Here is a 15,798-nt window from a genome sequence, read left to right as displayed (position 1 = left end):
TTTTTTTTTTTTTTTTTTTTTTTTTTTTTTTTTTTTTTTTTTTTTTTTTTGTTAACATTGGAATGTCTATTTTATGTTGTTTATGTCTCTCGATATTTACTCTCTGGTAGGGTCGGGTTCTGCATCTTCCTTTTGTGACCTGCTCTTGAACAAATTCAGGAATTGGGATTCAAATGGTGTGGTATGGGATATGCTGGCATTTGCGTATTCTAGACATGAAATGATCCATGATGCCCTCTTTGTCATCGCAAAGATGAAGGATCTAAATTTACAAGCTTCAGTTCCAACTTATAACTCTCTATTGCATAACTTGAGGCACACTGATGTTATGTGGGATATATGCAATGAGGTCAAAGCTAGTGGAGCTCCTCAGAGTGAATATACTACTTCAATACTTATACACGGCCTATGTGCGCAATCCAAGTTACAAGATGCGATTTCATTCCTACAGGACAGCAATGAAGTAGTTGGACCTTCTATTGTGTCTATCAATACCGTTATGTCAAAGTTTTGCAAAGTGGGGCTAGTAGATGTTGCAAGGTCATTTTTCTGTTTGATGGTCAAGAATGGACTTCTTCCTGATTCGTACAGTTATAATATTCTTATTCATGGGTTATGTGTAGCAGGTTCCATGGACGAAGCTCTGGAATTCACAGATGACATGGAAAAGCATGGTGTGGAGCCTGATGTAGTAACATACAACACACTTGCTAAAGGGTTTCTCTTGCTTGGTTTTATGAGTGGGGCCTGGAAAGTCGTCCAGAAAATGTTGCTAAAAGGTCTAAATCCGGATATTGTGACATATACAATACTGATATGTGGGCATTGTCAAATGGGAAATATTGAGGAAGCCCTTAAGCTGCGGCAAGAAACCCTTTCAAGGGGGTTTCAGTTGAACATCATTTCGTACAGTGTGCTACTTAGCTGTTTGTGTAAAGTTGGACGAATAGAAGAGGCATTGGCATTGCTCAATGAAATGGAAACTCTACGTTTGAAACCTGATCTTATAGTATATTCAATCCTCATTCATGGCCTCTGCAAGGAAGGGTTTGTACAAAGGGCTTACCAACTATATGAACAAATGCGTTTGAAGAGAAATTTTCCTAACTACTTTTCTCAACGTGCAGTACTTTTGGGTTTCTTTGAGAATGGAAATATTTCTGAGGCAAGAAAATATTTTGATGCTTTGACTCATATGGATCTGATAGAGGATGTTATTTTGTTTAATATTATGATTGATGGTTACGTAAGGCTTGGTGATATTTCTGAGGCTATGCAGCTATATTACAGAATGTTTGAAAGGGGGATTACTCCGACTGTTGTCACTTTCAACACTCTTGTCCATGGGTTTTGCAGAAATGGAGACCTAGTGGAGGCTCGAAAGATGTTCAAAATCATTAGGTTGAATGGATTGCTACCCAGTGTAGTAACTTATACTACCCTTATGAATGCGTACTGTGAAGCGGGAAACATGCAGGAAATGTTTGATCTACTCCATGAGATGGAAGCAAATGCTGTTGTTCCAACTCATATAACTTATACTGTACTAATCAAAGGACTCTGCAGACAGAATAAAATGCATGAAGCCCTCCAGTTGCTTGAGTATATGTATGCAAAGGGTCTAATGCCAGATCAGATTACATATAATACTATTATCCAATGTTTTTGCAAGGCCAGAGACATTGCAAAAGCTTTCCAGGTTTATAATGAGATGTTGCTCCATAATCTTGATCCTACCCATGTAACTTATAATGTACTTATTAGTGGTCTTTGTGTATATGGTGACCTAAAGGATGCTGATCGAATGCTGGTTTCTATGGAGGATCAAAATATTAGCTTGACAAAAGTTGCTTATATGACAATTATTAAGGCACATTGTGCAAAGGGTCAGGTGTCTAAAGCATTAGGGTTCTTCAATCAAATGTTGGCTAAGAGTTTTGTCATTTCCATCAGAGATTATAGTGCTATCATTAATAGGCTGTGCAAAAGGGGTCTAATTACTGAAGCAAAGTACTTATTTGCTATGATGTTATCTGAAGGTGTAACTCCTGATTCTGAAATCTGCGAGACAATGCTTAATGCTTTCCATCAACATGGTGATAGCAGTTCAGTATTTGAATTTCTTGCTGTGATGGTTAAATCTGGCGTCATTTCACATTGATCCATCAGAAGAGGTCAGTCGATCACATCACGCCGTTCCAGATAACCATATTTTGGCATAAGAGGTTAGCATCTGAGGTACAGGTGAGCATTATGAACTTAATCAAAATTCAAGGATGAATTTTTCCCCTAGATTCTAATTTTATTAAGAATGCATGGATCCAGAATATCGGTGTTAGGAGAGGTTGTTCTCGTAGAGTACCATTCTCTAGTTATATCAAATTAACTCTGGTTTTCCCAATTTATTCAACTTGATGGTCACATTTGTTTCAGCTCGAGTATTTGCAACCATAACCATGTACTTTTACGCAAGGTCAAGCTTAACATGAAACGATCACGCTGAATGTCTTACACATATCAAATCCTTTACCCTCTGTTTCGATTACTGTGGGTATGGCACATTAAAATTCTTGATTGATATCTTGAAACTACTACTTTGACTTCCTTTATGAGTTTCTCATGAGACTATCATGGGTAGGAAGCAATCATTCATTTGTGTTATTCTTGTTTCCTCTCCCTAAAATTGCTAAAACCTTCAAAGGAAGCTAGCGATCAGTTATATGACTTGCTTGCTTGTTCATGTTGCAGGATGTAGGGATAATATTCCCTCTGTGGCATGTATCAAACTTTATGCCTCAGATAAGCAACGAAAGGAAAGTCATGGCAATGACCCTTGTGGGCTCTCCCAGCTTGGAGGCTGCAGCAGACGGTCTTATAGAGTGGTTATGACAAGTTGTACTACGAAGTATTAGCTGAGCCTGATTCCTTGCAGCGAGTCGAATAGAAAGTAAGGTATATAGCTTCTCAAAGGCTCATAGGATATCTTCTGACTGAGGGGAAAAAGTTGAAAATTAGTAAATGATGGGCGAGCCCCTTCCCAACTGTTGTCATTGAGGGGAAAAAAATCTTGTTGACTTATTTCTTAGCAATTTCGTTGTGCAGGAATTCTCTGAACCTAGAGGGGCATCACTTTCAGAACTCCCGCCTGTATTTGTTAAGTATGGAGGATGGTCGATACTTGAAGGGATTTAAAGATAAATCAACTAACATATTTGATCTCTGATAGGATAGCTCACAACAAAGAAGAACAAGTGGTAAGATCTTCTTTCCTATCAGTTATTATTTTGATACCCAGATGCTGCCCTGATCTTCATGTAAATAAGGAAGAAAAGAACGTTTACAATTGGACAGCATAATGAAAGAATTTGTTGAACTTTACCATAATAAAAATTGGCCCTTTATCGTTTGGGTAATTCTCAATTAATTATATTTTGGTCTCTCTGAATGCTTCTCAAACACATGAAATGGTTTTACTTTTTCTTTGGGGGTGGGGAAGGAGGTCAAGGAGAGATTTTCATATATTGATTTTATAAGTTGAGAATTACTGTCAAATGAATGAACTAAGGTTAGATTATATTTGTCATGAATATAATTGATGATACTCAATTAGCCAAGACGTTATAAACTGATTGAAAAAGTTGGAATTTGGAATAGACTATAAGATAAACAGTAGACGAGATGTTGAAAAGCAAGAACCAACGGAAGACAATTAAGGTTCGGCCAATTTTATTTGAAATAAAGACAAGGCCATACACATGAATTGGTAGCGAAGTCACTTGGTTGGTGGAGGAAGGCTGGCCAGCTTCTTGGCAAATTCTTGCAGGTTCCTCAATGAACTCCCACTGGGGCCAGTTGCATCCGCCACGGCTTTGCTCAGAGCTCTGGCTTTGGCTTTCAGTTTGTCGGAGTTGAAAGACTCGGCGAGGACCTCCCCCAGTTTGTCCGGGTCAGGCACCGAGTTCTCCCCATGGCAGACTTGCACCGCCACTCCAATCTGATCCACCAATACCTTCGAGTTTATCATTTGGTCTCCTTCCATGGCCCAAGCAAATATTGGTACTCCACTCGCTAGGCTCTCCAGTATAGAGTTCCACCCGCAGTGGCTCAGAAACCCTCTCACGGCTCTGTGCCTCAGTATCGCCTCCTGTGGTACCCATCTCTTCACCACCATTCCACGACCAGACACCCGATCCTCAAACCCGATTGGGATTCCGTCGGACCCACCATCTGTTTGACGAATTGTCTTAACCACCCACACGAATCGAGTCCCGCTTTTCTCAATCCCGGATGCCAGTGCTTCCATTTGCTGCTGATTCAGTTGCTTTTGACTCCCAAAACTAATGTATAGCACCGAACCATCGGGGCATTCATCAAGCCATTTCAGAACCTCATCTGAACTCGATTCCACAGTTGGGTTGTGCCCTTTGACAAGGCTTAGCGGTCCAACTCCAAATACATTCTCGTTGTTGTTTAATTTCCTGTAGAACTCCAAATACTCGGGCTCCAACTCGTCGAAGGTATTGAAAACATTAGCCCAGCAGGTCCCGGCTTCAAACCAGTCGGCTCTTATGGTACTGAATAGTGGGTCAGAATCCCGGTACACGGTGACAAATTCCGGCAAATCCTGATTAGTGAAGGAGGGGGAATTAGGCAATTCAGCCATATGCTTCACTGGGGATTTACGGAACTCTTCGGAAGGTACGTGACGCCAACAGTAATCGAGGACGTCAACGACCCAACAGCCAGAGGAGAAGAAGGAGACTCTAGGGATTTGAAGCTTTTGGGCGAGAGACTGGGTCCATCCAAGGAAGAAATCAGAAATGATGGCGGAGGGAGGTGAAGGGTGGGATTTGAACCACTCAATAATGGGGTCTTGGAGTTGGCGGAGAGCCACTATGATGGGTACGTTGCCTTCGCCGCCGATGTCTTTGATATTCTCGACGCCGGGAGGCAAACCGGGGACAGAAGGGAAGGGGAGAACAAGGGTTTGGACAGAAGGGTGGGCTGAAAGAAGAGGTTGAAGGATGGGGAGGTTCTTGGGGGTAACCAAAACGGTAATGGGGAAGCCATAAGAAGCTAAGAAATGGGTGAGATCGAGAAGTGGAAGCATATGGCCCTGAGCTGGGTATGGAAAAAGCAGAAGATGGGGTAATGGCGATGAAGGCGACGCCATTGGAACCAGATGTGATTGAAGGCTGAGGAAGGAATGAGGGAGAGTGGGTATTTATATTGGAAACATGTTTCTGAATTGAAGTACGGAAATCGCCATTGGAGATCAAGGAAAAACAAAGAACGAATAGGAAATTGACCAAAGAGAAGGGTGGTTGTCCAGGTGCCTGACAGCACGGCACGTGAACAAACAAGAGCGAAGAATGGGGGGAGGTGGGCGATTTGAGACGCTGAGAGAGAGAGAGTGTGTCAGAAACGGTGATGGGGTTGGTGGAGCCTTGAGATGCGATTGGGTGAGTGTCCTGTCATCAAAAATAAATAATTCGGAAAACAATATATTAAGCGAGTAACGTGAAGTCCCATAAAATGGGAAAACTTTATTTTAACAATGCGGGCCCTCCAACATACATATATATATATATATATATAATCATTTGGTTTATTGTATCTACCACGTTCATCTTTTGACGTCCAGGTCATTGTAAGTCTGTCTATGATTAAGAGTAACGATGGTGTTGAAGCTATGATTAAGAGTAACGATGGTGTTGAAGCTGCTTCGTTCATGCTAGTCATCTTACCGTTATGAGTTAGAACAATGTTCACCAAACTCTTCCATAGTGTTCATATATCGAAAAAGCTTTTCAATATGAGTTTCCATTCTTATATTAGAGTGCTTAGCTTTACATCCTCTCCAAGGTAGAATTGTCGAGTAGGTGATCTCTGTCTTGTTTATCCAACTAGCTTTTCTGTGTGGGACTCAATTTCGATTTGTGAGAGCTCGGAAATTACAAAACAAAAACAAATGAACCAATTTAATTTATTTAATATACCATCATCTAATTAATTATTAATTTTAGTAAATAAGTAATTCATTTATTTAATTTTTTTTTTTTATCAAAATAAATTGAATATATATTTAAATAAATGATTATTGATTTATTATAATTAATAATTAGATATAATAAATTTGTAAGAAATGGGTAAAAGGAAAACTGTAATTATATTCTTGTAATTTTATTCCTGCTTTTACGAAATTTGGGCCTAGATTTCGGTAAGCCCAGTAGGCCCAATACAAGAACAAACGGGCTAGCAAAATGCGTGAATGAAATGGGTCGGGTTTTGACCCGCTCCAAGAACGCAACAATAAATTCCTCGACTTGTAAAAGTTACTGCCAACCCACTTCAGCTAATGAAACTACACACACTACTAAGCAAAAGCTCATGTTCCTTGCTTTCCAGATATCGATTCATCGACTTCTGTACATCGTCTAAGACAACGCGTCTCCTATAATCTAAACTAATGAGATCGTACACTAGTTTCTCTACCAGGTTGTTGATTTCGGGGCGATCGTCACGGGGCAATTTACTGCCTCGGTCGATATCTATCGCTCCGAATCAGTCACCAGCTAGAGTAAAGCAGCTCCGAATACAGTAATCGTATTTCTTATATCACATTACCACGAAGTAGAAATAGTTCGTGGCCATGATGAATCTCATACTAATACTAATACTAATACTAATACTAATACTAATGCACATGTACACGAAGCGTAAATGGTTCGTGGCAATTAAGAAGAAATTTCAATGTGCAACTTTTGTATTGCCTGGTGAATCAGATCCTGCAAGAACAGACCAATTTCTATTTGAGTTCAACGATTTCGGGACGGAGTTTCAATGTTTGAGCGAGACGGGTAGTTCCTATTTTACCTTCGAGTTCTAAACAATTGAGGGTAGTGGACATCCCAAAGCTCATCTGCACAATGTTTTGGAGCTCACCATCCCACACACTCTTTATCTGTGGACATAGTTTGATACATTTAACAAACCATTGATAAATATGCATCAAGATGCTTGAGTTTCTACCTGAGAAGGCTCCTTAAATCCATTAGACCTTGGATTCATCTGGGAACTCATTTTCCTTAACATCTCAGAGCTCCCTATGGCAGGAAAACCGCTTGGAATAAGTCGATGATGAGAAACACGAGGCGGGGGACAACCGGTGGGCATATATGTCAACGATGGACCAGCTTGTGATTGAAGAATCTAAGACAAAATCAATGTGTGTTAGAACCAGGATATGTATGAACTGATTGTCTCGAGAACTTCGACGTGAAATTACACTTACATCTTTGGCTAGGAGCCCGTCGATGTTGATATCCATCCTTGGATTCACGGTAGCGAGTTTCATCGATAAGAACTGCAAATCTCATGGAAGTTCAAACAATGATTTAGAAACCAGAAGTATATATGCTACTTGCTACGAAGAAGGTGAACTGACTTTCATACCTCGACTTGTCGTTGCAGCGATTGGACATAGTTAATGATTTCGTCTAGCATCACCGCCTTTCCGGTAACCTGCATCATAGAACTTTAATGGAGACGAACATAGATTTTGATGTGATTCTAGTGTCTAAAGTACAAATTTAACCATCAAACCTTGCTGCAACCAGGGACTAGTTCTTGAAGAAACTTCATCCTCTCACTGATCTTCTCCCTCCTTACCTATAACAGAACTCAAACTCAGTCAACTTCAGTTTTCATGCTTAGAGAAGCTATTCCAACATGGTGTCAAAGATTGAATGTGACATATCTTACCCTCTCTGCAAGACTATGGCTGTTCGTCGCCTGGCCCCGTCGAGCTCGAACATGAATATACTCTTCCTTTGGTGGATCTGAAGGTTGAGACGCCTGTTTACCATGTTTTCCTGCAGCCTTGTTAGCAGTTGAGCTTGGATTTTGATCTCCTTTTGGCTGATTTTGAGTATCATTCTTAGCTGAAACAGTAGCTTGTTGCAGAGGTCCATTGGGTTGATCAGAACAAGAGTCATTATTCATTACCTGTCCAGTTCTTTTCCTTTTCCGGCCCTTGGCAGAAACTTGGTTGGCTGTGACCTCTATCGCACATGGCCCATCACCGCCGCTAAACTCAGCTTCATCAGATTCATTAGCAGAAGAACCATCAGTAGCTTGTTTACCACGATCATCCACTTTCAAAGGGCTTCCATTTTCATCAGCTCCATGTTCATTAGTTCTCTGAGATTGTCCTTCAATTCCAGAAACCAAGCCTAACCCATTTCGTGGAATCTCATCCCATCTCTCAGGGATTGAAACACTCATAGGAGGCTCATGAATGTTGAAATGGCCAACAATATCACCACTGAAACAGGAGAGCCTGGCTGCACGCTCAATAAATGAAGAATCAGCTGGAAGTTGAGACAAGCTCTGTGGGAGCACGCCGTGAGGTAGATAAACTCCCCCTTTAAACATATTATGTGATAGGTTCCAGCTGATATCAGGGCTCAAAGAAACTGGACAGCCACTGGCCTTGCTAGTTCCCATGTTTTGGGAATTAGCTGCTTGTTCCCAAACAGTAGAGCTAAATGGCTCAACCACAGCCACTGGCATACTGGTGAGAGTCGTCTCGCCAAATCTCATATCTGAAAACATGCTATGCGAACAGCTGATGGAATTGTCCATAATATGTCGACTAAGATACCCAACTTTTGCAATAGCTTTTGATCACAAACTTCAAAATCTACTCCCTCCAAGCAGAATCTATGGATTTCCCTTATACAAACTCCCCCAATTCAGGAAAAGGAATAAATAGTGGAAGAATCTGAAGGAGCCAACAGTAAATGCTTGTAAGGAAGAAATTAAAGAACAGAACAGGGGCGAAGATTTATGAAGCTACCATTTCCCAAGCAACGAGGGAGCTTAAAAGTACTAAAACAGCAGAAAATGAAGGGCTCCAAAAGGCCACAGAAACTAAAAGCGACAGTTCAAAGAGAAGAGAGCATTGATTTCAGCCTAATAAATAGAGGTTCACAGCCCTAGCCAGAAAAACAAACCAAGTTATGAATCACAGAGAAACAAAACGGCACCAAAAGTAGGAAGAGAAAGATACCCATTTCACAAAACGTACCACTTTCAGTACTCCATAGCTCATTCAAGCTTTTGTTCGAGTAAATTCCATTGAATTTGGGCTTCATATTCGAACCCCTTTTTCAAAATTTTGAGCGCAGACCCCCAGCCTCTGCTCTGTCACGCCTCAGAGAGATGCTCGCACAGAAAAAGGAAGATTTTATTGCATCAAATACAGAGAGGGAAGGAGAGATTGGCAGTGTAAAGATACGCAGAGGACATGGGTTATTTAAGCAATGGTGAAAAGGGAAGCTAGAACAGTAAAGGTCGTGCATTTATAGCCAAACTTGCATGAAAATGAGAGCTCTTGATCATTAAAACCATTAAGATGAATTAAATTAAAATGGGTTTTCTTTTCACATCTTTTACTCCATCTTTCCATTTTCATCTCTCTACTTTTTGAAATTTGAATTCGTCTCTAATTTTCTCCTCCCTTTCTGTTTTTTTGCCTTTCTTTCTCTCTAAAGTTACAAAACCCTTAACTTTTAAGAAACCCCATCTATGAATTCAAAAGGATAAAATATTACGTAGATTATGACTTTAATGAGATGACCCAAATGAGAATCCAATCCAATAATCAAAAAAGTTGAAAGCTTTAAGAATTCCTAAACTAAAACAACAAATGGGTCATCAAATTCATATCCAAACCTTCCATAAAATGGATTATAAACCCAAAAATGTAAGTTTTGTACCAAAACTTAATAAATGAGTATGAATGTCAAATTAAAAGAGAAAGGGGGCATTGTTTAGAACAAGAGTTATCATATCATTAAAAACAAAAAGTTGGTAAGTGAGGCAAGAAATTGGTTGTTGAGAGGTGAATTGGTAACCAGAAGGCAAAAGGGTGAGTAAATATTGTCCGATATGTTGTTGAAACTGTGCAGAGGATGCTAAAGCGTAGCAGAGAGTAGTAAATACCTCATAATTGGGTTCAATAATACAAATTATTGTGCCCATTTATTAACCATACCATGCCAAATGCTTGCACATTCATACTACTTCCTATTATTTTGTTGCTATCTTTAATATGGAAATTTTATTGTTGTTGGGTTCCTCTCTTTTGTTGTCACAAATTGCTTTTCACTTCCAAAATTCTATGCCCATATTCTTAATTTTAGAACATATTTATAAAAAATACCATCAAAATCTAAGACTAACTAAGACACTCCGTTAATCAATAAACTTATTAACTTAGACTAATTTTTGGAAAAAAGATTTGTAGAAAATGAAAACGTACCGTGTAGTTATTTTGTTCTAAGCTCCAATGTTGTTTTTGCTTTTTATTTATTCGTTCGTTATGTTTTGACCGAAACTTAAAAAATTAAAATATAGTTTTCTTAAATAAAAAAGGAGAAAAATAAAAACTAATTTTTTATTTGTTGTGTTTCCATATTACTTACTTTCACCATACTTCTTTTTCTTTAAATAAATCAAATAATTTAAAAGGAAATAGCTTTTAAGATTTATAAAAATTAGAATTTCGGAATGGGAAAAAGGCACCCAATATTTATAAACTCACGTAATAATATTATAATATTCGTAAATTCCATGTTCCCTTTAAATAAATAAATACCTTAAAATCCCCAAAAGAACAGGAGGGGTCAAAAGTAAAAGGTAAACAAATCGGACGGCCAGGAAAGCATCGGAAATCCGACGCATGGTTATACTAAAATATATTAATAATTGAGTTTACTTATTTTGAAAATTTGGAAATAAATAGAAATATTAATTTAATAATTAGTGTCTCCAACCTCTATCTCTGTGTACTTCTTGTCTGTCATTATCATTAGTTGGCATTGGAACTTGAAAACACCAACAGCTTTCAAATAATTTTTTTTTTTAAATATTTCCAATTTCACACCAAATAAATTAATTGAATACGACTCTCCACGTTAGTATGATATTGTCCATTTTGAACATAAGCTTTCATAACTTTGCTTTTCCCAAAAAGCCTCATATCAATTGAGAGAATATTTTTTTATTCAAGATGAACGATTTAACTTCATGTGAATCATAAAAGTTAAATGATTATTATTTTTAGGAGATTCTAAACAAAACATGAAATGGATTAAAAAGGGAAAGGGAAGATTAAATTTAATTTTTTTTAAAAAGAAAAAAAAAACAAAAAAGTGGGAATTGGAATAATTTTGGAGGTTGGATTAAATGTTGTCGTTTGTGTAAACGACAGAGATTATGATTAAAGTTGGTGTTTATTTATTTTTGTATATTTTCTTTATCAATAATAATAATATATATATTTACTTAATTAACGGATTACGTGGCTTCCACTCCGAATGGCTCTTATATCGGGACTCACTTTTTTATTTAATTTTATAAAATTTAAATAAAAAAAGATAATGTTTATTAGTTTATAAATAGAAAACATGTGTAGTAAATAATTAATGTGGTAATGATTTGTAAAGACCATATATATTTAATTAGTGAGATTATAGAAATGCATGAAATGTTTTTATAATGTAAGGATTAGATTGATCAAATTATTATTAAAAAAAATATTAAATTGTAAGAATTAAATTAATAATTTAATTTATGGCCAATTATGTGTTACATTAAATACTTAATTAAAAATGAAAATAATGATTGTAGGCAGGAATAAAGTGAGGTTTTAAGCATCAATTAAAGGAGGCACGTTTGAGATTTGTAAATAATTACGAATCTAAAATGGTAATAATTAATTTCCCATAGTTCAAAATATAATCAATTATTCATTAATTAATAATTAAATGGACAGTTCACGTTAACATTTAATTAATCTCTTCATAATTTGTAATTATTGGTTATGGATGGATGGGTGTTTAAGTCTTTCTCGTCTCTATCCTCGTCACCTATTTCATTCCTCAAAAGATGTTGAACTTTGTGTGTGCGTGTGCGTGTTGAAAATATATTTATATTAAACGGGATGGGAACAGGGACATGGAATATAATCTCGTCCCCAACCCCATTTATGTAAACAGTAAAAATAGGGAATATGCTCGGTATGATGATATTTCTTTAGTTTCTCACAAATGTCACAATCTTATCTAGAAATGTAACGAAAATGAGTAGGCAAAGTAGGATCTATACATTAATACCTAAAAGGGTTTGCCAAACTCTCCGCATCTTTCACTATTTTACATAATTCATTCGTTATAGGTCCATATCATTTCGTATTTTTTTTAATGCTATTTTTACATTTTTTTTCTCGGCTTTATATTGATAATAGTCGCATCTAAATAAATAAATATTAGAGTAATTTAAATGAATATATATTGTCGGGAAAATGTAGGTGTTTGGCGATGTTGAGGGAGTAAGTTCCTTGAAGACTTTAATACCCCAAAGGAAAGTGTTTTACTTGTTAAGGCATTAGCTACCCCTCAAATCTAAATCTCCACGTTTTTCTTATTTTTTACATTTTTTTGTTCTTTCAAAATAATAATAATATTTTTAAAAAACATTTAGCATTTTTTTGAGGTATTTATTTATAATGTTGAACATACTTTTAATTAATTCATTTAAATAGATACTTGTAGGAAAGCTAATGCTACTTTATTATTATTATTAATTTATTTATTTATTTTAACATGGTATACCCATTAACGGCCCAATAAATCCAGAATGAAGCCCAATTAGAAGCTGGGAGCCCACGAGCTTATTGAATTGATATAAATGGGCCTTATAACAAAGAAATAGGTTTCTTTAAAAAATACACAAATAAAAGATATTAATATTCGGTCAAAATGATGATTTTAAATAAGAATTAAATATGAAATATGAAATTAAAAATAATTTCTCATTTTAATTTGGCCAATATTTGAACTGAGTCGTAGACATGAAAGCTAAGAACTGAACATGATCCCTGAATCAGAAAAAAAGACGGGTAGGTCCCGTTGAGCTCTTATTAATTAGAATAATTTATTTCCGATGTTTTACCAAACTTATTTCTTTCTGATTCTGAATTGCTTCAAAAAAAAAATATTGATTCATACCATCTCTTTTGCGATAGTATGGGTCGATACTTTCAAAGTGAAAAAAAGAAAGAAAGAGAGAATCACTTGATTCCCTCTTTCTCGATGACACAATCTCAATATAACAATAATATATTTCTATCGATGAGATATCACAAACCCTTTAATATAGTAAAATATACGAATAGAATTTTCTCTAGTTATTTTAATATAAAATAGAATTTATAAATTCATTGAATTAGTTCACTACTTATGTAATAAATTAAAAAACGGTTCTGATATACCGGGAAAAATTGAAATCAAGAATAGGGATGTTTGACGAACCGGATCAAGAATTATTAATTAGTTTGTTATTTCATACAATAACAAGAAAATAATAATAATAATAATAATAATAATAATAATCTGAAGACGACATGTTGCCCCTCCTCTTTGAACCCGGGCTTGGGACCGGCTGTGTCGAAAAGACATAAACGACACAGGCAGAGTTGTCAGGTGTCATTTTAAGCTCTTCAAAAGTAATGGAAGGCCTTAAAATGACAATAATCTTCAATTGATTATATTTTTAATTTTGGATGGGCTCTCCACTGATCATCTGAAGAGCGAGAGCAAGAAGGCCGCCATTGACAGACCAAACACCGACCAAATTATCCAGCATAAACTCCCCGGAAGGAAGGAGATCGCCATTAGGTAGAACATCATTGAGGTTAGTACTGAACCGAATTTCTCGAGATTGTTTCCGAATCTCGGAAAGGAATCCCGAAGATTAACGCCACAAAACGAAACTCCGTAGTTTATCACCATTATTACCTTCGCGATTTGTAGGAATTGAGAAGGCGGAATCTGTGGAGAGACGAGCAATCCTACGGCCGCCTGAAAAGTGAGACTCAAATTCCTCTCCCCGACGCTCCTGGAATTGGATAGCTCTGGAATTCATTAACGACGTACAATGGAAGTGTGCGATGCTGCAGTGCGTCGAATCTCCTTCGATTGAGCGCCATTGCGTGAATAAATCTGGTAATGACTTCATATCGATTCGCTGAACTACTTTCGTGTAATTGAGGAACTAATTTGGATAATATGGAAGCAGATCGGGATAAAGCTTGTTTCATGACATTACGAAAGGAAAATGGAGGAGGATCTGGAGGACGAGGAGGTGAATTGGAAGCCATGGCTGTGGTGAGTTTCAATGCTTGTGATCGTCGCTCACTTATAATGTCTTAAGAGATAGCTTTGGGAAGAAAAGTTATATTCCCACCTAGCTACTAAATATAAATTCGAAATATTTTTACTATTTTTCCCTCTTATATACACATTAAAAACAATAATAATACCAATATAAACATAAATTTTTTTGAATTATGGAATCTAAATGTATGCTTAAAATTAAGAACATGTATAAGTTATAACCGAAAGAAACAAAAAAAGAGTAAAGTGAGTTTCTTGTGGGGAAAGTTTCTAAGTAATTTGGTAGCAAAGAGAAGTGAAGTCAAGTAGTTGCTTTTCTTAGTGGAAAGTGGGTCAGGGGATGGGGTCTTTATATGTTGGTGGAATGTGAGGCACACACATTTCCATGGCTCTTTGGATTCTCTTTCATTTACTCACTTTTTCTTTACTCTTTAGTTCCTCTATCCTATCAGTGCAAATTCCCAGAAGCTTCAAAGATCAACAGCCATGCTTTATGAAGTTTCCTTGAAGATTCTCGTATGGACTTTTTTTTTTTCTTGGATCAAGTCTAGATAAGAAGCTTCCCAGCAGAAGCAGCTTAGAATGAACTCTTCAACAACTATAAATACGTCTAAACAACACAGATGCGCAATGAGGTTCCCTCATATTGTCCAGCAATGAAGAACGCTGGAGCTATCAATATGAGTCCAGAGACTTCTTTTCCCCAGCATTTTCACATCCTTGGTAAGGCATGTTCAAGATTGGACATTTCAACCAATCTGATGTACTGTATATTGTGCTGCTCCTTCAAAACAGTGACCCTCATTCTCTTGTTTCCTTATGAGCAAGTGAATGGGAATCCTGTGCCTACTGTAATCTTCAAAGGCCTTCCATCAACTTTCCATGCCTTTCTACTTTCAACTGTGATGGCATTCTCAGGCGCATTTAACGCCTTGATGTTTTCTGCTAATAAGCCAAAAATTGCCAGGTTTTGCAGCTACTATTCTATGGCATTTATGGCCTCAGCTGTAGTTTTATTGATTTGGGCTGTGTATCAGACGGTTTTTAACCGGAGACAATGGCAGGATTAAGACATATTTAGATGTTTCCCCTACTTATCAGTTTCAAGGGGGAGCATTTCAGACGTTTCCTGTAATAATAGAGTTCATACAATCTGAGACTTGTACAAGTCTGCCAAAAATGCATTAATCAAAAGGAACCTTTCGAATATTTCAAGCGGATTTTCCAGTCCTAGACTCCTTGTGTATGTCAAGAAAGCAAAAAGAAAGTTGTCAAAAGAATGGAAATTCCATTTTCTAGTCAGGCTGAAGAATCCCAATCCTTGAGAAGATTTTTTCTACAAGTTGGATAATTACTTTCCACCTTAAACTATGAGTTAATTGTTTGCTTCAATTTTTCTGCTCCAGCACTTTATCCTAACATAGTTTCATTTCTCAAGTCATGGTTCAAGGAAGTATCATTTTACTCCTAGAAGGGCTATATCAGAAATGTTATTTGTTACGATTTTCTCTTTCATATTTCGGTGCATTCTATCAGCTTAATATGTTATTTTGGG

The 15,798-nt window shown here is 37.0% G+C and overlaps 3 protein-coding genes and 1 long non-coding RNA gene across 10 annotated transcripts in view; 2 read left to right on the top strand and 2 right to left on the bottom strand.

Moving 5' to 3' along the window:
- Positions 1 to 3,424, top strand: part of LOC111798085 (putative pentatricopeptide repeat-containing protein At1g13630) — a 4,521-nt gene extending 1,097 nt beyond the window's left edge. Inside the window, exons 2-4 of one of the 5 annotated variants that reach the window (XM_023681057.1) lie at positions 111 to 2,244; positions 2,749 to 2,952; positions 3,103 to 3,424. In XM_023681057.1, the coding sequence (XP_023536825.1) occupies positions 111 to 2,161 (2,051 nt within the window). In that variant the 3' untranslated portion in view covers positions 2,162 to 2,244; positions 2,749 to 2,952; positions 3,103 to 3,424. Of the gene's footprint in view, positions 1 to 110; positions 2,953 to 3,102 lie in introns of all 5 variants that reach the window. The other 4 variants (XM_023681074.1, XM_023681066.1, XM_023681082.1 and 1 more) reach the window with 4 other exon arrangements.
- A 182-nt stretch (positions 3,425 to 3,606) lies between these two features.
- Positions 3,607 to 5,512, bottom strand: LOC111798114 (UDP-glycosyltransferase 89A2-like). Its single transcript, XM_023681094.1, has one exon. It carries the CDS (start codon positions 5,171 to 5,173, stop codon positions 3,773 to 3,775), a length of 1,401 nt encoding a protein of 466 aa, XP_023536862.1. The 5' UTR covers positions 5,174 to 5,512; the 3' UTR covers positions 3,607 to 3,772.
- Positions 5,513 to 6,158: 646 nt separating this feature from the next.
- On the bottom strand, positions 6,159 to 9,368 carry LOC111803968 (transcription factor bHLH49-like). 3 transcript variants are annotated; one of them, XM_023688604.1, is made up of 8 exons: positions 9,092 to 9,368; positions 7,765 to 8,999; positions 7,606 to 7,671; positions 7,456 to 7,524; positions 7,295 to 7,366; positions 7,033 to 7,212; positions 6,877 to 6,964; positions 6,625 to 6,788 (listed from the first exon to the last, which is right to left on the bottom strand). In XM_023688604.1, the coding sequence occupies exons 2-8, from the start codon at positions 8,644 to 8,646 to the stop codon at positions 6,751 to 6,753; spliced, it is 1,395 nt and encodes a 464-aa protein (XP_023544372.1). In that variant the 5' UTR covers positions 8,647 to 8,999; positions 9,092 to 9,368; the 3' UTR covers positions 6,625 to 6,750. The 3 variants fall into 3 exon arrangements, with proteins under 3 accessions (XP_023544364.1, XP_023544372.1, XP_023544379.1); XM_023688611.1 differs by having other exon boundaries at positions 7,765 to 8,785; XM_023688596.1 differs by having other exon boundaries at positions 6,159 to 6,788; positions 7,765 to 9,368.
- A 4,046-nt stretch (positions 9,369 to 13,414) lies between these two features.
- LOC111777098 lies at positions 13,415 to 15,660 on the top strand. Its single transcript, XR_002812346.1, has 4 exons — positions 13,415 to 13,761; positions 13,881 to 14,072; positions 14,146 to 14,234; positions 14,679 to 15,660. It is a non-coding gene; the product is annotated as an uncharacterized LOC111777098 (long non-coding RNA).
- The last annotated feature ends 138 nt before the right edge of the window (positions 15,661 to 15,798 follow it).

The sequence above is a fragment of the Cucurbita pepo genome, chromosome LG01 (genome assembly GCF_002806865.2).
Source record: "Cucurbita pepo subsp. pepo cultivar mu-cu-16 chromosome LG01, ASM280686v2, whole genome shotgun sequence".
Taxonomy (NCBI): Eukaryota; Viridiplantae; Streptophyta; class Magnoliopsida; order Cucurbitales; family Cucurbitaceae; genus Cucurbita; species Cucurbita pepo.
The sequence above is the reverse complement of the archived record's forward strand: the minus strand, read 5'-3'. Positions and strand labels throughout refer to the sequence as shown.